At 37.3% G+C, this 27,136-nt stretch overlaps 1 protein-coding gene across 2 annotated transcripts in view; it reads left to right on the forward strand.

The window, feature by feature from the left end:
* LOC121314797 (growth factor receptor-bound protein 10-like) overlaps positions 1-27,136 on the forward strand; it is a 156,687-nt gene that overhangs the window by 40,896 nt on the left and 88,655 nt on the right. For both annotated transcript variants that reach the window (XM_041248481.1, XM_041248479.1), the window contains exon 3: positions 15,828-15,921. In XM_041248481.1, coding sequence (XP_041104415.1) covers positions 15,828-15,921 — 94 coding nt within the window. The remainder of the gene's footprint in view (positions 1-15,827; positions 15,922-27,136) is intronic.

Below are 27,136 nucleotides of genomic sequence, written 5' to 3' on the forward strand. Positions count from 1 at the left end.
ACCCTTGAGTAGTGAGTTCTAAAATGCACTGCCAGTCCTACGGGTTTTCAGTATTACTCATCTTCTGTCTCACTGAGCGATTTTCACCGGTTTACAAACACTGTTGACATTTTTGTGACTGGGATAATTATATGTAATTCAGTCAATCTCTGGCAGAGTGTGCAAGGGATCAATAAAAGGTTACAGAAACTTTGTGTTTACAATATCATGTGATCGGGGGTTTTGTAGACTCAGTAATTCAAGTTTAAAGTTGCAGAACGTACCGGTACGTTCATGCTACTCAAAGGGTTAAAACTGGATAGGAACAGTCGACATGTGGCGCATGTTGTTCATGTCCTCCGAGTAAAAACTTGTGAAAAGTAATCATTTAATATATTTGCCATTTTTTTTTTTTCCTCTTCGTCCTATAACTTTGCCATTTATATCTTAGACATTTTACCTCCTCTTGAGTGTTCTCTTGCTGTTATAATATTGGAAAAACCTTTTGGAATTGGTTTTAACCCCCTTAGCAATGCTCATTTCTATCTCTTGGCCTTTTTAACTTCCTTTTTGGCTTGTTTGCAGTTCCAAGTACTCTTTCTGTGTATTTTGTTCTTGGTCCCTTTTAAACGGTCTGTAAAGTGCCTTTTTTCTCTGAATATTTTTTTTTAAACCATTCCCATAAACCATTGGCCATTTTGTTTTAGATTTTGGTTTGTCTACTTTTGGAATGCAATTGTTTTTCGACTCTAGTACTACATTTAAAAAAAACAGCCATCCTTATTCTGTGGATGTTTTCTCTGTTTTACTCTAATCTACTTCTGTTAGTCTGTTTCATTCCTTCATAGTTTGCCTTTCTAAAAATGTAACCCTTAGCTTTAGTCATTACTTTTTGTTATTTAAATGAGATCACAGTTCACGCAATTCGAACTACATGCATCCTAGGTTTATAGTTGGGAGCAAAATAAGACATCATTTCCCCAAACAAAATTATTCTCTGGTCCCTACAATCCAAGCATGCTCTAGACTATTCCTAAAACAGGTGTCCTAATATTGCTTCAGTACCCTCTGCAACATCTGCTACCAGAAAATTGATACTTATTGACTGAGTTCCAACCTGAATATGGAGGTTTACTTCACCCCACCACTACAACCTTGGCATTATTGCAGCGCTGTCACTTGTGACTGTTCAAGGGCGGCTGAAGATAGGTAATATTGTAGCGGCAGACTTTCTCAGTGCACCACTGTCTAGAGGAGCATGAACTTCCATGTCATAAATAAGAATGTGAATACACATTTCGGGCCCTTGTCTTTTAACTGTGAGGACAGTATCATTCAGTCTATAATTTTGTTTCAGGCCACTGGGCACATTCACCCCGTGCTGTGAATTACTGTGCGGTTTACCAGTTCTTCTTGGTGAATGGCATCCACAGTACTTATGCCCCACCCCTGAGCAGTTGTGGCAGATTATCTCACTCCAACCCTTTTTCTTGACTGTGAAATTTCTATTTTGGTATTTTGCATTCTTCTTCTCGGTCTCAGATTTAAAAGGCACAGATTTGTGAGTTTTACAATGCGGCAAGGCATTTAAATTAGTATTATTGGGTTGGCTGTCTGTTGTTTCTCTGTCAGAAAAGTGTTCTACAGCCACTGTCCTTATTCTGCGCTCATATTTGCCCATTTTCCCCTAACTGCATTTCTAGCAGCTTTTCTAGTTGCTTTGAACCTGTACCCTATTTCATTAGCCTTAGCCAGCCAAATTATGTGGTCGCTTTTCCAATAACTCTCCTAGCACTTTCATGAAAATTTCAACACTCATCGCATCCTAGTCAGTTTCAGAGTGGTCTGAATACACTATAGAAACTTACTCCATAAACATAATTCTTGAGAACATGTAGTGCTTCCCCAGGCTAGCGTATTCTTTGGCGTAATTCTATGTCAAGAGTGGCAGCGTGATCAGAAAGGGGACCATAGGCAGCTTCCATCTCCGAAACCATTAGCTTGTAGCTCCACTGGTCAGATCTGGGGGTTTTGTGCACAATAGAACCTGCTGCTCTAATGAAATAGTACTTAAGTTGCACAGCCATAATTCATTCTGACTAGTAATTGGCCTTACTCAACTTTCAGAGTGGTGCAGGAAATCTCTCCATGATCCAGTGCTGTCAAATTGACCAGGCCGAAGGGTAGGAATTCTCTTTGCGTGACGAACATTCACTATCACTACTACTGGGTGATGTATCATAATTGACCCAACTGTATTGCTTAGTGCGTGATCGTGACCTTGGGTAGTCAATGGAAGACTCCTCACAACAACGCTGGCCCACACCCTGCTCTGCCCCAACTGGCTGCAGATATATCCAGCTATGACTATTTCCAGCAAGTTGTTGACTGCCTGGCGGTATGGTTGTGAATGTTTCAGGCACAGCAGATGATCTGTTGGTTTTTTTTGCTTTGTTTTTTTAAAAACAAAATTACAGTGCACATACTAACCAACCAATTTAAACGTGCATGCTAATATCCCAGGTGAACCTTTCCGTCCTATTACCTTAATAAAATAGATTTAGGGACCTGATAACTCACACAAGCCCCAAGGACCAGAGCAGCAGTTATACACTTACTGTTTAACCACTCAGGGGTAACGCCAAAACAGCAAAATTATTAGCTATGCACAAACATGGAACAAAAACCACTCGGAGGTTTATAACTACACCAACAGTTTATTGTTGGTCAAGATAAATGCACCACAGCTTTTACAACTCTGGTTACAATGCAGACAATAAGCTTTGCAGACACTTGTTTGGCAATTCCATTTAACTAAATCATCGTAGCTAAACATTCCAGTTTCAAATACATATGTCAGTAGCATACTACCAGCAATCCTTGCACAAAACAATACAATAATTATGATTTTCCCATCACTTTTTATAAGAGCTTAAAACCTCGGTGTCCTACCACAACCAGGTCCCCAGCAGAGAGCACATGCTTTCTATCAGTACTTCCCTAAAATCAGTATGCATTTCTCTCTCTACCCAGAATGCACTTCACAGTGGTAACAGAGGGAAACTTTAAGCTCAATGACACACGTGCTTTCTTTTCTTCTCCAGTGATTTGTAGAAATGTAGTTTTATCATTAATATTAATGTTGATCTTTCACTGTAATAGCCATCAGCTCTGAGTTGGACATTTTGCTTGGTTTTTAAAGCTGTTTTTTTGTGCAAATCCAGCAGTGACAGTTGGCAGTATCTGTTTCCTGTTCCTGGAAACTCAAGTCTGTGTTCTAGGATTTCTGAGAAATCAAAGTTCATACTGTGGTTTTACCATTTAGCAATTGTTGTAACAAGTTTGCAATTGCTTGGATGAGAAGTATTTTATTTTTTTTTTAAACTTTTATTGCCTGCAGACTCCATTTATTGCCATGTGTTTGACATGTTTAGGGATGTGTATAATAACTTTGAGACTTTATGGATCCAAATATTTTAATGGCTGGCTGATAAGTTTCACAGTAGATCATGCTGGCACTGGGAGAGGAGATTGGGGTAAATTATACACGTCTGTCCCTGGCATGAATGCAAATCTGTGATTTAGTTTAGAGTTAACCCACAGATTTACATATTTTGATATAATATGCTACTTGTCAAGTCATCATATTTTCTTTACTTGAACCTGGCAACTGCAGTTAATTTACCTCCAGAAAAAATAACAAAAATGTTTAAGTTCAACGACTGTAACATTGAAGAATTTCTTTTGTGTAAAACATATACTTTTTTATATATATATATATATATATATATATATATATATATATATATTATATATATATATATATACACACACACACATACACATACAGCTTTGGAAAAAATTAAGAGACCACTGCAAAATTATCAGTTTCTCTGGTTTTACTATTTATAGGTATGTGTTTGGGTAAAATGAACATTTTTGTTTTATTCTATAAACTACTGCCAACATTTCTCCCAAATTCCAAATAAAAATATTGCCAATTAGAGCATTTATTTGCAGAAAATGACAACTGATCAAAATAACAAAAAAGATGCAGTGTTGTCAGACCTCGAATAATGCAAAAAAAATAAGTTCAGATTCATTTTTAAACACAATACTAATGTTTTAACTTAGGAAGAGTTCAGAAATCAATATTTGGTGGAATAACCCTGATTTTCAAGCACAGCTTTCATGCGTCTTGGCATGCTCTCCACCAGTCTTTCACATTGATGTTGGGTGACTTTATGCCACTCCTGGTGCAAAAATTCAAGCAGCTTGGCTTTGTTTGGTGGCTTGTGACCATCCCTCTTCCTCTTGATCACATTCCAGAGGTATTCAATGGGGTTCAGGTCTGGAGATTGGCCTGGCAATGACAGGGTCTTGATCTGGTGGTCCTCCATCCACACCTTGATTGACCTGACTGTGTGGCATGGAGCAATGTCCTGCTGGAAAAAAAACAATCCTCAGAGTTGGGGAACATTGTCAGAGCAGAAGGAAGCAAGTTTTCTTCCAGGACAACCTTGTACTTGGCTTGATTCATGCTCCCTTCACAAAGACAAATCTGCCCGATTCCATTTTGCATTATTCGAGGTCTGACAACACTGCATCTTTTTTTGTTATTTTGATCAGTTGTCATTTTCTGCAAATAAATGCTCTAATTGGCAATATTTTTATTTGGAATTTGGAAGAAGTGTTGTCAGTAGTTTATAGAATAAAACAAAAATGTTAATTTTACCCAAACACATACCTATAAATAGTAAAACCAGAGAAACTGATAATTTTGCAGTGGTATCTAAATTTTTTCCAGATATATATATATATATATATATATATATATATATATATATATATATATATATATATATATATATATATATATATATATTCAAAAAAAGTAATTATATAATGTGTATTTCAGGTATGTTCTGTGCTGGAGCATTTAGGCTGTTTGTAATTTTTGTTGCTGCTTAAACCTGATTGGTTGAGATGTGAAGTTAGTACAGGTTTGACTGTATGGGGATGTTAATAGTTTAGAATTTAAACTTTTCTAAGTTAATTAATTATTGAAAGTCTTCCACACACACGAAGGTTTTACACATTTAGTCTTGCACACATTAACCTTGTTTATCCTATAGTAATAGCACTCTAATGGTGGGTTTCTTGCCTCATATCATTCAATCTACACACAGAGTGAACTCCCAGTCTCCAAGTTGCTTGTATCCTTGATATAATTTTTTTTGGTGCCAAAGTAAATGTCTGTCCTCTATAAAACCCTCCTGTCATTTAAATGTCTTCTGCTTATGCTTGGGTACGGATGTAGTTTATACTTACGCTTTTGAGTAGTTTGAAAAAAAAAAAAGAAAAGTGTACTAGCTGGTGGCTAGTTATTTTCCTATTTTGTGTGGGTTTTTTTTGTTCTTTGTCAGTGTGTTTTCTTACATATGCCTTCTGTTTGTTGTTAGTGTGGTTCACTGCATGACATCTCCCCAGAGTAGATACATTCTATACAGTACCTGCAGGCCACAGAGAACACATATTATTAAGCTACCCAAGGCGGGCACCATCATGGCGATAGCAGCCACCGGTGCATCTACAGGCCCTATGCACCTGATTGGGCAGACAGAAAAATTGATAATCCGCCTCCACTTGCAGATGCCCATTAATAATTACCAAATACATGCTGCCAAATATCAACACAAGCTGTGGAGCCAGGTATCTGCTTTCCTACAGAACCCTACCCTGGAGAACATCAAACTGGAGGATGGCAAAAATGCTGCAAAATTCCAGTTGCATGCGATAGCATTGACAGCAATGCTAGGGTGGCGGCAAATGATGTATCTGCAAGACATTGCCTGCATATGAAAGCATCTTCCTTAACCCCTGACACACAGTCAAAAGTACTGGAGCTACCTTTTCTGGAGAATTGCTATACGGCACTGGTCTCAAAGATTCCTTAGTACAGATGAAGGTGCCAGGAGAGGTGCATCCAGTAGGGGATAGTTTAACATGCCATGGTTCAGACAGCAGCCAAACCAATCATCCTTTGGAGGACATATTGGTTTCAGGCCATGTGGATCCTCTTGGGGCTGTAATAAAGGAAGCGGTAGGCCATCTACATCATCCTGACATTTGTCCTGTCATCTACCTGTGTCTTTCCATCTTCTCACATGTGTCTGTAGGGGGGAAGTGTCACATTTTCTAACAAACTAGCAGAAAATCACATCAAATTCTTGGGTCCTGGAGCTCAGAACATGGCTAAAAAAATACCATTCCATGGACAAGAATTGACAGGCGTCATCTGTATGCTATTGGACTGGTCACGTCCACAGGGGGTCTTTGTATAGCAGGAGATAAAATCTATGCTCCTTTCCCTTGCCATAGAATGGCTGTCCTCATCTTCACAAGAGCAGGGCCACTACTCCAGGTATTTCTTAATTAAAAAAGAAAAAAGGGGAAGTTTAAGACCCATTCTAGACCTTGGGCCTGAACAAATACATTTGGGCAGAAAGGTTGAAGATGGTATAACTGGCCACCATCATCAAAGCAGTTCAACCAGGGGACTGGCTGGTTTCTGTAGACTTGAAGGATATCTACTTCCATATCTCCATCCACAAGGATTTCAGGAAATACCACTGGTTTGCCATCAAGGACTGTCAGTACCAGTTCAGAGTGCTTTCTTTCGGGATCTCCACAGTCGCCAGGGTGTTCACCAAGGTGATGGGTGAAGTAGCAGCACATCTCTGAGCATGGGCATCAATGTTTTACCTGTACATAGACAATTGGTTAGTACAGGCTCCATCCAGGGAAAAGGCTTTGGAACACAAACAAAACTCTTCACCTTTCAACAACTGGGTCTTTTTGGTAAACAGGGAAACAATCACTCTTCCCAGCACAGTCCTTAACCTTTTTGAGGGCAGAATTCAACACAATCTCAGGAAGAGTGTCTCATGGAGAGGGTGACCACAATGTGTCTGGGTTGTGGTCACCCTCTCGTGAAGGTTTTGTTGGGAGCTGCAACAGAAGCATGATGGTGGCAACTCTCACCTTGGGTAAAAATGGGGCTACAGCTGTCTCAATGACCTCCGACGCTCCATCTGTATACGGACACCTCCCTACTAGGGTGGGGAGCACACTTATTGGAAGCTCGGGTCTAGGGCTCCTGGTCACCAAGACAAAACACCTGCAACACCACGGTTGTAAAATACATAACCCACCAAGGTGATACAAAATCGTGGGAACAGTGCCTTCTAGCTATAAGAATCTGGAACTGGTGCAGGACACCGAACATTATTATTCAGGCAACATACCTACCCGGACTCAACAACAGACTCGAAGACCTGCTGAGCAGAGAAACGGTGCCTCACGAATGGCAAATTCCCCCAGAAATTTTTTGCATCTGGTAATCAGCAAATTTAGGTCAAACAGAAATACAGGTAGTGGACAAAAACATGGAAACACCTGGGTAAGTGAGGGACACCAAGTATATTGAAAGCAAGGGCTTCCACACAGGTGTGGCTCATGCAGTTAATTGAGCAAATAACACCCCAGCATCCTTAGGGTCATGTATAAAAATCATGGACAGGCCTGGTTGCCTATAATTGTATCTAGCATGGCAGCAAGAGGAGACCTCAGTGACTTTAAAAGAGGGGTGATTGGGACATGTTTTGGCAGAAGCTTCAGTGACCAAGACAGCTGAACTTGCTGATGTTTCACGAGCAACGGTTTCCAAGGTGATGTCGGCATGGAACTCCCAGGGAAAGACATCATCAGCAAAAGGCAATAGTGGGCGGAAGCGCATACTCCAGGATTGTGATATCTGTGCATTATTTTGAAGTGAATGGCAAAACAGGTGAGCAACTGCAGATCAATTGACAGCAAATTGCAACCTGGGGCGTGAGCAGCCAGTTTCATCAAAAATGTTCCACCAAAAACTCCACAGAGTGGGATACCATAGTCAGATTGCAGTGCACAAACCGCTAATCGTACCTGGCAATGCACATTTGCGAGTCCAGTGGTGCAGAGAGCACAGGCAGTGGACTACCGAGCAGTGGAGAAATGTGGTATGGTCAGATGAATCATCATTTACCGTGTTCTCGACAAATGGCCGCGTGCACGTGTGGCGCCAACCTAAAGAACTTTATAGCCCTGAGTGCTTGGTTCCAACATTGAAGGGTTCTGGTGGTTCCGTAATGTCGTGTGGCACATTTTCTTGGCTTGGTTTGGGTGCACTCATTCCCTTAGAAGGCAAGGTCAGTGCTAATTGCTACGTAATGGTACTGGTATTGAGTGATCATATTCACCCCATGTTGCAGCATTTCTCTCCTGTCGGGGGGGGGGGAGGGGGTCTTCCAGGATGTCAGTGCCCCCATCCGCAGAGCATGTGTAGTTGCCCAATGGTTTGATGAGCATGACACTGGTGTTATCCATATGTCATGGCCTTCTCAGTCACCAAATCTGAGCACAATCGAGCATTTATGGGATATTCTGGAACAACTCCTGAGACAGCGTTTTCCACCGCCATTAACCCGATGGTGGCAGCTATTTATTTGGGCTACTTCAGAGATTAGCCTGATAAGTATCTCTATCATTCTATGAAAAAAAAAAAATATTACAGGTAATCATTTTCATGATGGCTTTTTTTAATTGGCTACAGAAGTTCCAAATATGATAGTTTAAACTTTAGGACTAGACAAGTATAAATTTAAATTTTAAATTGAATCTAACATCCTTTGACTATAAAACTATGGTTGTATTACAGTGGTTCTCAAGTCAAAACCGCAAAGCTCCAAAATATGTGGCTTAACTTGCTGCATGATGATTTGATTGTAGTGCAATCTAAATTGACTTCTTCCTTTGGTTATCCTGGAGGGTTCGTGGCAGTGGAAGGGTGGAACAGCTAGAAGTTGCTGTATAAATGTTGATTTTATAATGATGTGCCTGAGTTAAAGTTAATTTCATATTTAACAAAACATTAAAGACCTTTTAAAATTGGTTACAAACATTGAATCTGTGTCCGATGAAAAATCTGTTGCTAAAATGTATCATTGCGCTGTCGTAATAGCCTGTTCTTGTGCTGTTGTAACATCTTGTTCTGTTATGTTGGGATTGTTTTGAGTGTATAAATCCCAACCCTTGAGTATCATAAAACTCACTAGTGGTATACTAATAAAACAATAAATTTCATAAATAAACAAATGACTAACCAAAAACTTTAACAAAGTATATTAGTTTTACTAGTATAATTAAAAGGGGGGGGGGGGGGGGGGGTGGGGGGGGGTGGGGGGGGGGGGGGGGGGGGGGGGGGGGGGGATGTTCCATACACCAAAGCAGACACGGTGTAAGTTCACAAGGATGAAGCCTTAAGTCATTATAGAAAGAGAGAACCGCACACAATTGCGCTCCAAAAATGTGTATCTTTAAGTCACAAAAACATATCACCAGCGTTTCCACCCCGATGAAGGCACGTTGGTGTCTGTGCTGGGCTGGCTGCAGACACTGCTCCATAGTTAGACTTGCATCAACCTGTAGTGCAGGAAAAGGTGAAACTCTCTGTCTACTATCTGGTGTGGTGTGGGTTGTGATATGCATTAGTGATGACAGTAGACCTGCGATCAGCTAAGGCTTATCTGCTACACTGTGAGCTTAACAAATAGAAAATCAAAGGTCAATCAATCTTTATTTTATGTAGTGCATTTCATAGTGAACCACCATCACAAAGCGCTTTACAAGATGTAGTAAAAACAAGAAAATCCATAATACTTAAAATACAGAGAAATGCATAATGATACAGAGTAAAAAACAATTCATGATATATTAAATACAGTGGAAAGTTATACATAATAAATGAAATAGTACACCATAGCATTTATTTGCTGTGTTTTCTAGGGTAAATAATAGAACCTGTGGAATTGACAGGAATGATAGATAGTTCCTCATGTAAGAGAAATAAGTTGCCAAAGTAAGGTAAAAATGTCCTTCTTTTTCTCCCGGAAAAATGTTTGCAGATCGTCTAGGGGTTTCCCCCACAAATAGGTGTGGTATTACATATAATGGCCGGTTTAGCTTCAAATTACTGTTAATTGTATAACATCAGTTGTACGTAGTTTTATTACCCCCTCAAAATATAATTTAAATAATATATGACTGCTATACCTATATATATATATATATATATATATATATATATATATATATATATATATATATATATATATATATATATATATATATATATATACACACACACACACAACCGGTCAAAAGTTTTAGAACTTCTAAAAGTCCAGTGAATAACCTGGAATGGTACAAAGGTAAGAGGTAATCTGCCAGAGATTAAAAAAAAAAAAGTTTAGGTTACCAAAAACTGAAAAATAATGTACATTTCAGAGTTATACAAAAAGGCCTTTTTCAGGGAACAAGTAATGGGTTAACAACTTACAGCTGTTCTGCAGCAATGAAAGTAAATTAAGCCTTGAAAATTGATGCTAACAATTCCTACAGGTGTCCCAACTTTTGATTACTTACAAACCCTCTGTCTGTATAAAAGCAGTGTTGGAACAGAATGTGTTACTACACCCTCTTAAGCATTATTTGGACAGTATTGTACTGCAGGAAGTAGTATATTGCTCTCATAGTGGTGAGAAAAAGGCAATTAACAAAGGAAGACAGACAGACCATTATAACCCTTAAAAGTGTAGGTCTTTCCTTTAGAGAAATTGCAAAGAAAGCCGAGGTGTCAGTGAGTACAGTTTCCTACACCATCAAAAGGCACTTGAAAACTAGAGGAAACTCTGACAGGAAGAGGTCTGGCAGACCCAAAGCCACAACAGAATCAGAAGACAAGTTTCTGAGAGTCAACAGCTTGCGTGACAGGCGGCTCACAGGACAACAGTTTCAAGCACAGCTTAACACTGGTCGAAGTAAGCAAGTGTCAGTTTCAACTGTGAAGAGAAGACTTCGAGCTGCAGGTTTGACAGGTTGAGTGGCAGTAAGAAACCCATTGCTAAGATGGCAAAATAAGAAAAAGAGGCTTGCCTGGGCCATGAAGCACCGGCAGTGGACTACTGAAGACTGGAAGAAGGTCTTATGGACCGATGAATCAAAATTTGAAATCTTCGGTTCATCACTCAGGGCTTTTGTATGCTGTAGAGTAGGCGAAAGGATGGTTCCTCGGTGTGTGACACCAACTGTCAAACATGGAGGAGGAAGCGTGATGGTCTGGGGCTCTTTTGCTGGATCCAGAGTCGGCGACTTGCACAGAGTGAGTGGCACCCTGAACCAAAACGGCTACCACAGAATTTTGCAGCGCCAAGCAATACCCTCTGGTATATGCCTAGTTGGTCAGGGGTTCATCCTACAGCAAGATAATGACCCAAAACATACCTCCAGGCTATGTCAGAACTACAATAGAAGAAAGGAACAAGACGGTAGGCTTCAAACCATGGAATGGCTAGCACATTCTCCAGACTTAAATCTCATCGAGCTGGTTTGGAATGAACTGGACAGAAGGGTGAAAGCAAAGCAACCTACAAGTTCAACACATTTGTGGGAACTTCTGCAACAGTGTTGGGAAGAACTTTCCGAACAATATTTGATTTCCATTGTAGAAAGTATGCCACGGGTGTGTTCGGCTGTTATATCTGCAAAAGGTGGCTACTTTGAGTCAAAAATTTAGATTAAATTTTGTTAAACAAAATGATTCCATGATTTCTTTTTTATGTCCAATTGTTTATTTGTTCTATGCTTTAATTTCAGAGTACATTGAGATATTTTAAACTGCATAAATTTCAATAAAAACTGGAAAAATGGAGGTGTTTTAAAAGTTTTGACCGGTGGTGTATATAGTCTAGCATCTGTGGGATTTGAAACTATACCCTTCAGTTTGCAAGCGTGTTGTGTTAATACTGTCAGTGCTACAGGACTAGTTGAGAAAACAAGCAGTATTTTGAAAGATGAAGTCAGCCAGCTGAGAATTCTTGGGACCATTTTCTTTTTTTAATTTTGGAGAATTCTTTTTAGTCATCTCATCATTCTGAGATTCTGATTTAAAAAAAAAAAATTCGGAAATCAATATTACCTGTCGGTATAACGCTCATTGTGGTCTCTATTGGCACAAGGAATTATGGTTCCTCTCGACACTGGTTGATGAGAGTAACTCTATTTGTGGTCCCCACTGGACAAAAAAGGTGAATTTTTCTAAGAATTAGCTATGCTGAAGGGTAGCCTATATATCTGGTAAAAGTAAAATATATATAAATAAATAAATAATCGTTAATAAATATTGAAATAAATGAATACATAAACATTTATTTATATCTGATATTTATTTATTATTTTTCACTATCAGATATAAACACTGCCATTTAATACTGTATGAAATGAAAATAAGTACTCAACAGTTTTTGTTCAAGTGTATATTAGTGAAAATTATAGACCGTCTGCTGACCAGTTCTGGTAATTTAAATTTTACACTATATTATGAATGTCCTTTTTTCATTTAATTTTTAGCTAGATAAATATAGTTTATAACATTACACTGGTATTTTTTTAAAATTTAAAATACATGTGTAGCACTTTTATTTATGCTTTTGTAATATATATTAAATCGTAGACAGAGAAGGAGATGTGATACCTTTTATTGGACTAACTAAACACAAATTAATTGAGCTTTCAAGACTTGAAAGGTATCTTCAGGTGAAGATGAGACCTTTTTGAGGTCTTGAAAGCATGAAAAGAACTTTTGAGGTCTTGAAAGCTTGTAATTGGTAATTATTGTTTAGTTAATCCAATAAAAGGTATTACATCTTATCTTTTGTGTATCATCTCTGGACTGATCGTTCGTTCCAAACCCTGGTCTCTGCACTGACTGATATATATTATAATGCAGCTTTAAACCATGTTTATGGCCACAGTCATAGGATGCACTTTTGCGTCATCTTGTCAGCATTTTTACTAAAGTAATTGTTAGCCGGTTTAAAGTAGTACTGTAGTTTGTAACAGAGGTCCTTAATGTTCTCTTCATTCCATCGCGACTGACTGAAATCAAACAATTGTGCAAGAGATGTGTGTGTGTGTGACTCTTGACTCTGCAAACATTTAAATTATGCACCGGTTATCAAAGTCTCCGATTCGGAGTGTCCCATCAAAACTGGTATGCAGTATGGAATCGGACACTTTTATTTTTTTTGTTCCTAGTGCCTATTCAATGGAAAGATTTGATTTCCTTGTGGAAAATAGATCACTTCATTAGTGCCCAAGCACTGAAATTAGACTTGTCAGGTGTCATATAAGCATTTTGATAACAAATTGGTAAAGATTCTTAAGTCAAGGTTCTGCGTATAGAAAAAGGTTCGGGAACTTTTGTTCTGACTGGACTACACCAATGGTTAAATATAGTCAGGTTGTTTAATATTTAACCGGAATGCCATTGTCAGTATACAATTGCAATGTAACACAGAAATACAGTACATTGGATTGGTGATGACACTATATAGACTTGTCTGCTGCTTAATGTTGGTTTTATGGATTTTTTAAACATGTATTACTAGTAAATTAAACCAACACATTTACACATTTTAAAGGTGGCAACCTTATTGCTAAATAAACAGGATGTGGGAATTCATGGTAACCCAAGACTAATGCTCAGCCAGTCAACTCTGATTTATCATAGCAAAAAATAAAGCCCTGGTAACCGAATCTGTGAGACTGGGGAACACAAGGGCATCGCAAATTGGAGCATTGTGCCGTTTTAGTGAAGACAGTTTATTCATAGAGCTGTAAGACAAATGCATAAACAGAACATCCAGTAAAGTGGATTTGTGCAAGCTACATTTCTCTGAATGGGCTAGAGTATATTCTATATTGTGCAGGTATCACGTTCAAGCTCAAATTGATCTGGTTGTGCTGCATGCAGATTTTTGGCTGCTCATACACTAGGAGCAATCTGTAGTGTGTGTCATTCATATTTGTTGGTGACACTAGTTCCCTATATATATATATATATATATATATATATATATATATATATATATATATATATATATATATATATATATATATATATATATATATATATATATACACACACAAAGTACTGTGCAAAAGTTTTAGGCAGGTGTGAAAAAATGCTGTAAAGTAAGAATGCTTTCAAAAATAGACATGTTAATAGATTATATTTATCAATTAACAAAATGCAAAGTGAGTGAACAGAAGAAAAATCTACATCAAATCCATATTTGGTGTGACCACCCTTTGCCTATATATATATATATATATATATATATATATATATATATATATATATATATATATATATATATATATATAATATCTCCAGTTTGTTTGTTTTTTTTATAAAACTTTGGATTCTGGTAGAGTTGGGAAATTGGAAAGTATTTACAAGCTGAAATTATTTATTTCCAGTTTGTTTGTTTTTTGTTGAGGGTAAATGTAAGCTTTGTCTTTGCAAACTTCAAAGGAAAGTCTGATGAACAGAATGGCTGCTGCTTGCAGGGCGCAGAACAATTAAATTGATGTTGTACTTTCTTTTGTTTGACCAAGACAGAGGACAAAGACCACAAGTTTTGTGAACTGTTCTATTATAATATATGCATGTTTATTCTTTTATGTACTGATGCACAAGCACACCCTCAAAACATTTGGCCCCCCTTGTGCTAATAGGAGAAATTAGGGCACCTACCTTGGCATGTGCTCAGTGTTGCATGCATAAAACTACACTGTTTTTTGAGAAGGAATCTGCTGATCCAGAAAGTATGCTCTAGTGTCTTAAATGATTTTCTGTCTGGGTGATTTTTTCACCCCCTCCACAATAGGCAATGATTGAACCCCGACCCTTTGCAGACAGCTCAGTTAGTCATAATTATGCTTGAGTGATCAAAATGTCATTTTGTGGGTCTACTTTAAAGCCCTTGTTACTGATTGTTCAGGACAATCCAGGGGGAAGGATGAAAGGAAAGCTGTAGAAACTGTTTGTTTATTTTATATATATATATAGCTTTCACTGATGTTTGGTATAAGAAGTGTGTTTTCAAAGTAATTTCAGCTTGTAGTCACTTAAAATATGCTGACGATAATGTAAACAACACCAAGCTACAGACAGCGAGTCCCAAACTTTACTTTTTTTAGTTTTATTTTTTAAATGAAATCTTGTTTTTTCTTTTGTTGTGGGGGGTAGCAACTTGGTATAAATCTCTACATTAAAGTCATTTAAAAAAAATACACTGACTTCAAAGAACGTGTTTCAGTTAATTGAAACGCCCAATAAACTTTGCGTCCCATGAAGAGGAGGAACACATATGTAAACGTCATTAAGTGAGGTTGGCATTGCAGGGGAGATGTAGGGAGCTTTCAGTTCAGAGTGACTGTTTTGTAAGCATTATGAATGCTTATTCACCACTGCTATTCCCAGTTGGAAAAGAGACTTCTCCTGCGTTAAGAAAATGCAAGACTGAACATGAGAGTATATGCATAAATTTGTTTTAAGTACTCGCCCAGAGGACTACTGAGACACATACGTCAACTAGTCCTCATGAGATTTAATTCTGGCAAGCGTGAGTTTCTAACCCTAATTTTTAATAATAAATCAATTGTATTATCTACAGCTGCATCTTCACTTTTAAAAGACAATTTCCTTCAGTTCTCCTTATAACTGACATTTTGTTTCAGCAATTGATCATGAAAGCATGGTAATTAAAATTGTTTCTGATGCTCAGAACTATTGAAGCAGTCTTAAGCAGATGTACTGTGTTATCTTCACTATAGACTATAAAGTATTCTATTGTGCTTTTTATTAACATTTTCTTTTTTCTGCTGCCTTTTTGTTTCTACAGGACAATGTAGATCGGGCTTCAGATCACAGGCCAACAGATATGATTGGTCAAGGTTTCCAGCAGTCCTCTAATCAGAATTCTCAAAATCATCAAGGTAAAGTGTGTTTTATAGATCATATTTTGTAAAGCTCAGAAATAATGCTGATGATTCCCTTTATGTTGTAAGTTCCTGGTCAAGAATAATGTAATTGCTTCATCTACAGTATATGATTTGAGGGGTTTACTGCAGACTATACAAATATTGTTTAATTTATAAATTATAATCACATCATGAGTAGAGTATTGTTTTAGATACAATCTCTCTATTCGTTTCAAATAATGTACTCTACCCCAAATAAGTAGAAAAGATAAAATAAAGTCTAATATTCACACATTCATTTTAACACCAGAAAGTAGCCAGTGCAGGAGCCCCTTTCACTGTTTTTATGCTTGCAGTGGTATCAATGGAGACAGTCACCACTGATCAGTTTACAGTGTGAAAGCACCTCCATCTGCAAGTTGTTCATATTTAGTAACAAGAAAGTTGATGAAAAAATGAGCAAACTGTCCAATCTGGGGAAAGGGGCTGTAATCCCATGCCCATTTTCTGGGGTTTCACAGCTTTTATACCAGTAATGCTTCATGACCGTTCATTAAAAAATAAAACAGTAGATATAAAAACATGATTCAGTGTCAGTTGATTTCTAATATACTGACCTGTGCGATCGACCTGTACGTTTGACTACACAACCTAGTGTTAAATTAAGCAGGATGAGCTGTTTGTTATATTAGTCTCTTAGCAACTGTAACATGATAAAGCAAATCAGAGCCTTGATGGAACAGGCTACAATAAAATAAATAAATCAGTTCATTCAAGTATTTTTGTTTTGTTTATGAGATGTCAAACAGTCAGACTGTTCTCTTTTAACATGCTATAATCTAGTAAGATTATAATAGATAAAAACAAAAATGCTGTTTCTTCCTGTTCTGTGGTAACAGATGTTAGTTTGCGTAACAATGTACCTATTTTACAGACTTTTAAAATACGTGGAGTGGAAAAAAAACAGCCTGACTGGTAGCTGTGCAATTTATTTCTGTAATACTGTAGCTGAAATGAGCATATCAAACTTCTTGGGTGCCAGTTGTTAACCTGGCATACCATGTGTAAAAGTTGAACACTGCTTTGTTGTTACTGCATTTTCCCCATGATAAAAGCAAATGTATTGTTTTGTTTATCAGTAGGAAAAAAAAACAAAAAACTTTAAGGTGAAGTCTTGCTCATTATGTTCAAATTGGGAATATTCAGGGTTCTTCAACAATAACATTGTTATCGGTAGTTTAAAAGGATTGATTTTGCAAAGACACAGGGTGCCATTATAATTAAGTTTTCAATCTAATTGTACCATGAAAAGCCTATCCATAATAATCGGAGCATGAGATTTCACAACAATATTGACCCAGCATGGGAGTTAGACTAAAGTTTATGGAAATGTCTGGACATTTGAGAGCGCTTGGTGCTGTCATGGAAATAAATGGAGCAGAATTGTATGTTTTAGTTTTTACACTTTGTGGGGAGCATATGAGATACAAGTTACACTAGAGTTGTTAAACTGTTTGGGCAGATGAAGATTTTGATCTCTAGAGTTCTGTATTGGAGGGGGAGCAGGGGGGTGGTTGTCTGACATTACTGTATGTGGTGTAATTAGCAGGATTCAAAGAAAAAAAAAAGCAGTGCCAACAATTTGAGAATGCTTTTCTAATTAGAGGTTACACTTACAGTAAACATGTTGGCAATTAATTTATAGCAGTTTACTTTAGAAAATGTATCTCTTGCTCTCTCAGTTTAGAAGTATGAAAGAACACGTGTGAAAGATTGCGCAACTCTCACGGTTCGTTGCCCCTTTAAGACCAGACCCAAGACTCAGAAATGGATTTATGACAGCGCTTTCGCGCACTTTTAATAAACACGAATCAAAATAAAACAAAACAGAAACAAAACCTAACTCCGTTTTGGAGCTCTTACTATACACCACCAGGTCCCTGACTAACCCACAGGACGGCTAAGCCATTTACCTGTCGCACACAAAAACTTACACAAGTTTCACACAATACCTTTCTCTGAAATGGCCGGACGGACTCACTCGCTCTTCACTCACTCTCTCACTCTTCACTCAGCAGCCCTGAGCAGACTGGCTGCCCTCTTTAAATACCCTGCACCTGGCTGTTATTTACAATTACCACCAGGTGCAGGGGATTAACTAAATCATTAAACAATTAAAACCCTTAGCCAATTCACCCAAACGTGCATTCACAGGTTTTTAGCAGGGAGGAATTTTAACCCCCTCCCTGCTATCTTACACATGCCATCAGGGTTTTCTTTATTTATTTTGCGCTGTTTGGTGTGGATAACATTGCCAGTTATATTGATTGAAAGCTCCAATTGGATTAATGTATTTTTTGTTAACAAAACATGGAAGCAAGACAGGCCTATGAATTCACTGTACTTAAACCCCAGGGATTATTTTATTCAAAGAACAGAAAAAAAGTTATTATAGACTATAAAACATAATTAGCTTTGTAAACCAAAAGAATATGCATTTCATATTTATTTAGTTATTTATATTGGTATGTAGAAACTAAATAAAGTAATTGCCTGTTTTCAATAAGCTTAATTGTGCAGTTTGTTTAATGGAAATTCTCTAACCTTTTAAAAATGTACATTTTATATGCAGTGCACACCACTGGTCTATACAGATGTTATTGACTACTCTAACGACTAAGTAAATGACTTGTTGAGACATTGTTGGCCTTACTGCAAAATTGTCACAGTCCTGTATATCAGGTCAAATTTGTTTTCACACATGCCGTTTATTTTACATGTGCTGTTTTAATTTATTTATTTTTTTCCCCCAGAGTAAAACAGGTTTAAAAGGCACTGAATTGCAAAAGGACACGCAATACTGTATCTCCAGCCAAGCCCCCACCCCTTGTTTTATGTGGTGTTACAAATACAGACACCTTGTTTGTCGTGGTGGGGTATCTCTGTTTTTACTCGTAGTGCATGTAGCTATCGGATATGTCCTATATATTTTTCAGCTTCATTCGACTCCTATCGAATTTTGAAAAAAATTTTGCAGAAAAAAAAAAAGACTAGAGACCTGTGCTTTACGTCACTTCAGCAGGGACTGGGAAGCTTGTCAGGATAGAGGTGAGAATGGGTGGTGCAAAGTACAGGCGAATCCTTGAGGAAAACTTGTTTGTCAGCCAAGACTCTAAAACTGGGAAGGAATTCACATTTCAGCAGGACAGTGACCCAAAGTACAAAGCCAAAGCCACACTGGAGTGGTTAAACAAGAAGAGAATTAATGTTCTTGAGTTGCCCAGTCAAAGTCCTGACTTGAATTCAATCGAACTTTGATGGCGAGACGAAGATTGCAGTCAGTGGACGATCCCCAACAAACTTATCAACACTGGAGCAAGTTTCCTGATAAGAATGGGCAAAAATGTCACCATCCTGCTGTGCAAAGCTAGTAGAGACCTATCCAAAAAGACTCATAGCTTTAATTGCTGCAAAAGGTGCTTCTACCAAAGTACTGATTTTAAGGGGCTAAATACTTTATGCAACCAGTAAATTTTATTTTGCACATTTCTTTGCAAGTTTTGCTGACATTTAACCTCCTCCTCATATAACAGTGTTCAGTTTAACCACTACAGCTTTGAATAAAAAAGTTTAATTGAAAAACTGTGCATAGTTTATTTGTAATTCAACAAAATGTGACATTATTGGTAGGAGGTGAATAATTCTGCAAACCAGTGCATCTTGCTACATGCCTGTGTATTTAAAACTGGGGAGTCGTAGTTAATTCATAGGGGTAATTCACTCTAAATCACCCATATGCGCATTTCTTACTGTACTTTAGGCTTGAGCATTATTTTATGAAGGTTAGGGATTTACATTAATAACTTGTGTAAATCAATACAAGATTTAAGTAAAACAAATGGTTCTCTTACTCATTTAATACAACTAGTTAAGCAGTTTAGCTAATGTAAGCATTCCCATAAGGGAGCTTGTATGAATTTGCAATGCCACCTTTTCCTACAGTACAACTGATATGTCCTACAACCTATTTTTTTCAGTGTACTGGAAATCCCACAGGCAACAATACTAGCCATCACTGGGTCATGTAACTTTTTGGTCCCCAGATTATATAGACCTAGACCTATTGAGATTATTGCCGTTCTACATGTTTGCAACGTTCTATAAATTCTGCATTCTAAATGTACTGATGACCATGATGTTGATGTGACCTAATATGGCTGCCATTGATGAGGTTATGTTTCTGCTATATAGAAACGGTATACTTTCAGGTATTTGGTACACAGCTTTATTCCTTGATTTTGCTTTCATGGCTTGATCTTAAGCTTGTTATTTGTATAGTGAACTATGTAGACAGTTTGCCATACAAAGAAAGCCATGAACAACACCATTAGTACACCACATTCAAAAAGGTTTGTTAGGACCCACTGATTTATTTTATTTTTTTCTTTCACATTTATACCAAGTTTCTTTTTTTAGTCATCCTCATTGATCTTGCAGTACCTCAGTTGCTGTTGCCAAAGACCTTTTTTTTATATAAAGTAGCCTATATATTTATAAATATTGTTATTCAACAACTGGACACTGCTCTCCCATTACTCTATTGAGTATGTATGAGTCTTGTGTACCTTAACTGGTTTCCATGTGGCAGCTTTGTAAAACAGATGGTGAAACACTGCTATAGTCTTCAGCTCAAGATAGCAAATAAACATAAATGGCAAGAATGAGTTTGACTCGAGCGTATTTGCCTTTCTTTCTACATTTCTAGGTACCCGTGTATATAGTAGGCTCACCTAAATTAACTTATTTTTCCATGTTTTTAAATGTGCTGGTGTGGATGATTTTAGGAGCTTAAAAATCTGTAATTTTAAAATGGACTAAGCTTGAAGTATGTGAAAGCTATATTAAGTCCTTACCATGACGTGCTTTAATGTTTTAAAATGCTCCAGTGATGATTGAGTTTCCATTGTAACCCCAGCAGCAACTTTCATGTAAGAAAGACTGTACAGTATTTGTACAGATTATGTGGCATACATTCCTTAGGACTTAAAGGTATTTAGCTTTTTAATCCCCTTTTTTATGGTTCAAAAAATGGTTAGAATAATATCAGTAGCGTGATGTGCTCGTCAGTGGTCTCTGCTATAAAGTAATTGGCTTCTCTGCAGGGAGTGCTCAGGTGTTAAGAGCAGATAGTGGGGTCTTGTGAGTAGTGAGTGGTATTGTCTTTGGGGGCTCTGCTTTTACAGGTGGGGCATGGTAAAGAATGGGTTCAATTGATTCAAATTAAACTTCATCAATAAGAAGACTGTACTTTGAACCTCACACTGTCACCTCCATCAATACAACGGTGATCAGATACTGATGGATCTAACAGTGTGCCTGTTTGTTTTATTAAATTAAATACAATACGTGGTGACAGCTGGCAGATATTGTAGTTTAGTTTTGAACTATGCTGAATTAATCTGGCACTATCTGGATCTTAGAAGTGTAACTTTGATGAAAATCTTGATAATGTTGGGCTAAACACACTTCTGAGTAAAGTTAAAATTCAGTACAGGTAATTTGTCATTTTAAGGATATACTGTGTGAGGTTGTGTTGCTACGGTGTGTGAATGTCTCTGTTTTGATAAGATTACTTGTTTAGAGTAATTATAAACATTGAGAAGCTGGCAATTAACTCCATTTTGTCCATGTACAGCTTTGCAGCTGTATTCCGACTCTATAACTTTATAGTCCATAATTTGACAAACAATTGGAAGTTGCCTTACTACTTATTGATGCTAGTTTATACTTCTAGTTAAATACCCTTAGTTAAATTTCAAGTTAGCTATGTGCTTTTCTGAATGCTGTGTACTAAACCACACAATCATGTTTAATACTGGTGTAGTTTATTGTGTAAGGTTTACTAATAAATGTGAAGTAATGTTTTTAATTCCTTTAATTATTGTGTTGTGCTTGAAAGCCCCGCCCATCATTTAAACATTGTCTTCATTTGCTGCAGATGGTTTCGATTTTTGCAATTTGAACCTGACAGCCTTTTTAGTTTGTTAATGTCAATTTAAGGGGGAAAAAAAAATACAAAAGTAACTAATTATTAAACTCTTTGTATTGGTGCTATCTGTAAATCTGAAAAAGTTAATAGATGTTAATAAGTAGTTTCTTGATGTGAACTAGATGCAAAGAAATGCACAGAGTCCTTTCCTTCAAATATTGGTTTGTTTTATTCAGTATGCAGTTTAATTCCGGAAACAAAAAGAGAACGTTCAAAGCAAAACAGTACAGAGCACATCCATAGGTGCTGCACGGACCAAAACTTAAGTTCAAAACAAAAGCATAAGAGGACAAAATATGTTAATACTGTAGGTTTGATCCTCCAGGTCTCCAAATCAGCTTCAATGTGGGTAAGAAGAGTTAGGAAGAGTGAAATTGTGCTGGATGCACCTTGATTTAAGCAGCCACTGCCCCCCTCCTTCCTTCTCTTCTGGGTTCAGTCACCCCGGCACCCTGTGGAGGGTCTTGTGTACATGTCATAAAGAGAACTGGTTCTGGCTCACATGGCCTAAGATGGTGTTATCTTGGTGTGGCCCTTTGTTCTTTTGTGCTTCCTATGTTGTCTCTTGAGTGCATCGGTTCCTCCAGCAATGTGAGATTGTGTTTATTCCAGCAGTCAGATGGTCCCCGTCAGTGCAATTAAATGCAGTCTTGCAATCTCGCATTTACCAGTTACTATAGCTCCACTGATAATTTCCTTTTAAAGCTAACAGAGTGTACAAACCTGTAAACACATGTGTTATATTGCATTAAAACTTTTTTTTGTGTTATCCAACAAAATCTATTGAGTCATTTTGCAGTACAACATAAAAAAAACATTGCTAGAACAGATGGTTATGTTTTAAAACTTTTCTGCATATGTTGTGACAAACTGCTGTTTTGGACAGAAATTGTTTGGGAATTGTGTGACAAAAGAACAGCATGAATCAGCATCAGATTATTGGAGGCATGAAGCACAGATCTTGTTATGCAAGACTTTTTTTTTTTTTTTTTTTAAAGACGTCTATGCTGCAGCAAGCAGGACAACCTAGTCTTCACAGGAATGAAGTAAGAGTCATTGTGCCTTTAAGAAGTGGAAAAAAATAAAAATAAGTAATTGGAGAAATCCAAATGTATTAATTTTTTTAAACTGAAGAAAGCCACAAAAAAGGGTATGGTTTTTGTTTTGTTTTGTCAGTTGAAAATAAAATAGAACTTAGTTAAACTGTACTTCTAACACAACTTTTTTTTAATTACTTGTTTTTTGTTAAAATCTCCATAGCTCTTTTTTTTTTTTTTTCCATTGAAGACTTTTCCACCGTCTGGTAAAAATCTACACATACATGATGTACTCATTCTCCCTTTTCATGGCCCAAGGCTGCAATAACAGAAACGGATACTACTAATCTATTATTAATTACATTGTATTGTACATCATTCAGACCATATTTCAGCATAGTCATATGTGTAGCTCTTAAATGTTCTAAAAGTACAATGATAAATGTATTTCAGTGATTTGGCTTGATGAGGTCATGTGAAAATGAGACTGAAGACCTTGCTTTTCCTTTTTAGTTCAGTTACAGCATGGAGACATTCACGTGAGAAACAGAGGTTTACTGGGTGAAAAGCATCTTTTCAGTACATAAAACATGTGAGGTATTTCAGTAATTTTCAACAAGATTTGATGGTATTTAAGCCTCATTTCCAAATGCTTGCTTCAACAGGCAAGCCATCTGTTTGGTTAGCTACACATTCAGAGTTTTTAAACCAACTGGAAATACTTGTATGTGCAAACATGATAGTTTTGTTGCATTTTGGTTTTTTTGCACTCCCCTGAATGCCACCTTCACTGTCATGGGTTATTGCTTAAAGTTTTGAGAATTAGACATTTGAGGAGGGGGATAAAATAATCTTTTGTCACTTGGAATTGGTGTGTAATACGTAGCATATATAAAGTACTTACAAGTGAAGCCAAGCCAAGAAAAATGCTGCTAGTGTTCACTTAGTGAATTTAACAATGGGTTGCAAGTTCACTTTGTCAAGTGAGTCTTGACAGGTTCAGAATGTAAACCATGTCTTGTGTGACGACCTGGAATCATGGCCATGTTGTCTGCTCAGGAATGAACAGTAAACATGTTTTCCTTCAAGCAAAATCTGGCAAATGAGAAATTGCCAAAAACACATTGATATGGGACATCTCTGCTTCAGTCTGCCCTGGATTGACCATCCATTTCTAGTGGGAGGGGGCAGTTCAGCGTCCCTACCCTTTTAATTAATATCAGCGTGTCACTAAGTTAGGTAGCAGTTTTAAAGTTGTATACAGTCATTCAGTACTACATAGCTGTGTATCGGAAGCTGTGCTGAAGACCTACTTCTCTACTTGGCTATATGGTAATTAAATTACTTACAAACTGCAGTAGTACATTTTTGTGATAAAATGTCAGAGTTAGTACAATTTGTATTTCAAGGTGCAATACATTATTTTACTTTTCATATTGTGCATTGCCAGAGAGTAGTGTTGTTTGCATTGAGTGCATCGCGTATTTCAAGTTGGTTTATTTTTCTGGATGCCAGAATCACTGTCGAGCCCTCTTAAGTTTTCGTGGGCTAGTCAACAAAACAGCAAGGATGGAAGGTGCCCACTTGAAGACCCCAGAGAAGTACCCTACTCGGCTCAGTCCAGACGGTTGTCGTGCTGATGCACTGGGGAGGCCGCACTGTAGTTGGTCCCTGGAGCCAGCACTGCAGCCGTTGTGTGTGCTGATGCTCTCTGGAGCCAGCATTACACATCAGCCATCAACACCAGGCAGAAGGATATCTACGTCATCAGGTGGAAGGAAACGCAGATGGATCACATTAGTTTACAGTAAAAGAAGCTATGTCTTAGTTGGTGCTTATCTTGGCAAGAGCTGAGTCCAATATCGGTATGAAGTTTTAACACCTACTCTCATGTAATGGAAATCTTTTATACAAATAACTTACAATAATTTAGTTTATGCTGGCAGACATTATTTTACTTTTCATATCATGCGTTGCCAGAGAGTAATAATGTTTTGCATTGAGAGTATAACGTATTTGAAGCTGGTTTATTTTTCTGAACTTAAGTATTTTAAGTTACTTGTAATAAAATAGGTTAAAATAGGTAAAAATAAAGTTATGAATCTAATCAAAACAAGTCATATATACATGTACATTTACCTTTATATACCTGTATTGTCATTGTATCCCATTGTATTCCCTCACTCTTGTTATGTGCATACTCCAGTTATGTGCATGACTTCACACCAGCCCTGAGCCCATGCAATATATATATATATATATATATATATATATATATATATATATATATATATATATATATATATATATATATATATATATATATATATATATATATATATATATATATATATATATAAGCTATACTATACTGACCCTCGGAAGTCCTATGTCAGGATAGAGAGGAGTTTGCAGAAGTATTCACCCACTACTAATAATAATGTCACATTAAACTGAACACTGTTATATGAGGAGGAGGTTAAATGTCAGCAAAACTTGCAAAGAAAAATGTGCAAAATGAAATTTACTGGTTGCATAAGTATTTAGCCCCTTAAATCAGTACTTGGTAGAAGCACCTTTTGCAGCAATTACTGCTATGAGTCTTTTTGGATAGGTCTCTACTAGCTTTGCACAGCAGGATGGTGACATTTTTGCCCATTCTTATCAGGAAACTTGCTCCAGTGTTGATAAGTTTGTTGGGGATCATCCACTGACTGCAATCTTCATCTCGCCATGAAAGTTCGATTGAATTCAAGGCAGGACTTTGACTGGGCAACTCAAGAACATTAATTCTCTTCTTGTTCAACCACTCCAGTGTGGCTTTGGCTCAGTACTTTGGGTCACTGTCCTGCTGAACTGTGAATTTCCTTCCCAGTTGCTTGGCTGACTCAAATAGGTTTTCCTCAAGGATTCGCCTGTACTTTGCACCACCCATTCTCACCTCTATCCTGACAAGCTTCCCAGTCCCTGCTGAAGTGACGTAAAGCACAGGTCTCTAGTTGGGGTTTTTTTTCCGCAAAAAGCAGAGATAACCTTTCAAAATTTGATAGGAGTCGAATGAAGCTGAAAAAAAAGGGGACGTATCCAATAGCTACATGCACTACAGAGATAACACAGACATAAACAAGGGGTGGGGGCTTGGCTGGAGATACAGCATTGCGTGTCCTTTTGCAATTCAGTGCCTTTTAAACCTGTTTTACTGTGAAAAAAATAAAATAAAATTAAAACAGCACATGTAAAATAAACGGCATGTGTGAAAACAAATTTGACCTGATATACAGGACTGTGACAATTTTGCAGTAAGGCCAACAATGTCTCAACAAGTCATTTACTTAGTCGTTAGAGTAGTCAATAACATCTGTATAGACCAGTGGTGTGCAGTGCATATAAAATGTACATTTTTAAAAGGTTAGAGAATTTCCATTAAACAAACTGCACAATTAAGCTTATTGAAAACAGGCAATTACTTTATTTAGTTTCTACATACCAATATAAATAACTAAATAAATATGAAATGCATATTCTTTTGGTTTACAAAGCTAATTATGTTTTATAGTCTATAATAACTTTTTTTCTTTTCTTCGAGTAAAATAATCCCTGGGGTTTAAGTACAGTGAATTCATAGGCCTGTCTTGCTTCCATGTTTTGTTAACAAAAAATACATTAATCCAATTGGAGCTTTCAATCAATATAACTGGCAATGTTATCCAGAACAAACAGAGCAAAATAAATAAAAACCCTGATGGCGTGTGTAAGATAGCAGGGAGGGGGTTAAAATTCCTCCCTGCTAAAAACCTGTGAGAGTGCACGTTTGGGTGAATGGGCTAAGGGTTTTAATTGTTTAATGTTTTAGTTAATCCCCTGCACCTGGTGGTAATTGTAAATTAGAGCCAGGTGCAGGGTATTTAAAGAGGGCAGCCAGTCTGCTCAGGGCTGCTGAGTGAAGAGCCCGACTTTGGTGTGTGTGTGTGTGTGTGTGTCCAGTCGTTTCAGAGAAAGCTATAGTGGTTAAACTGAAACTGTTATGTGAGGAGGAGTTTAAATGTCACCAAAACTTGCTAAGAAAATGTACAAAATTAAATGTACTGGTTGCGTAAGTATTCAGCTCCTTAAGTCAGTACTTGGTAGAAGCACTTTTTGCAGC

This window comes from Polyodon spathula, chromosome 4, assembly GCF_017654505.1.
Source record: "Polyodon spathula isolate WHYD16114869_AA chromosome 4, ASM1765450v1, whole genome shotgun sequence".
Classification (NCBI taxonomy): Eukaryota; Metazoa; Chordata; class Actinopteri; order Acipenseriformes; family Polyodontidae; genus Polyodon; species Polyodon spathula.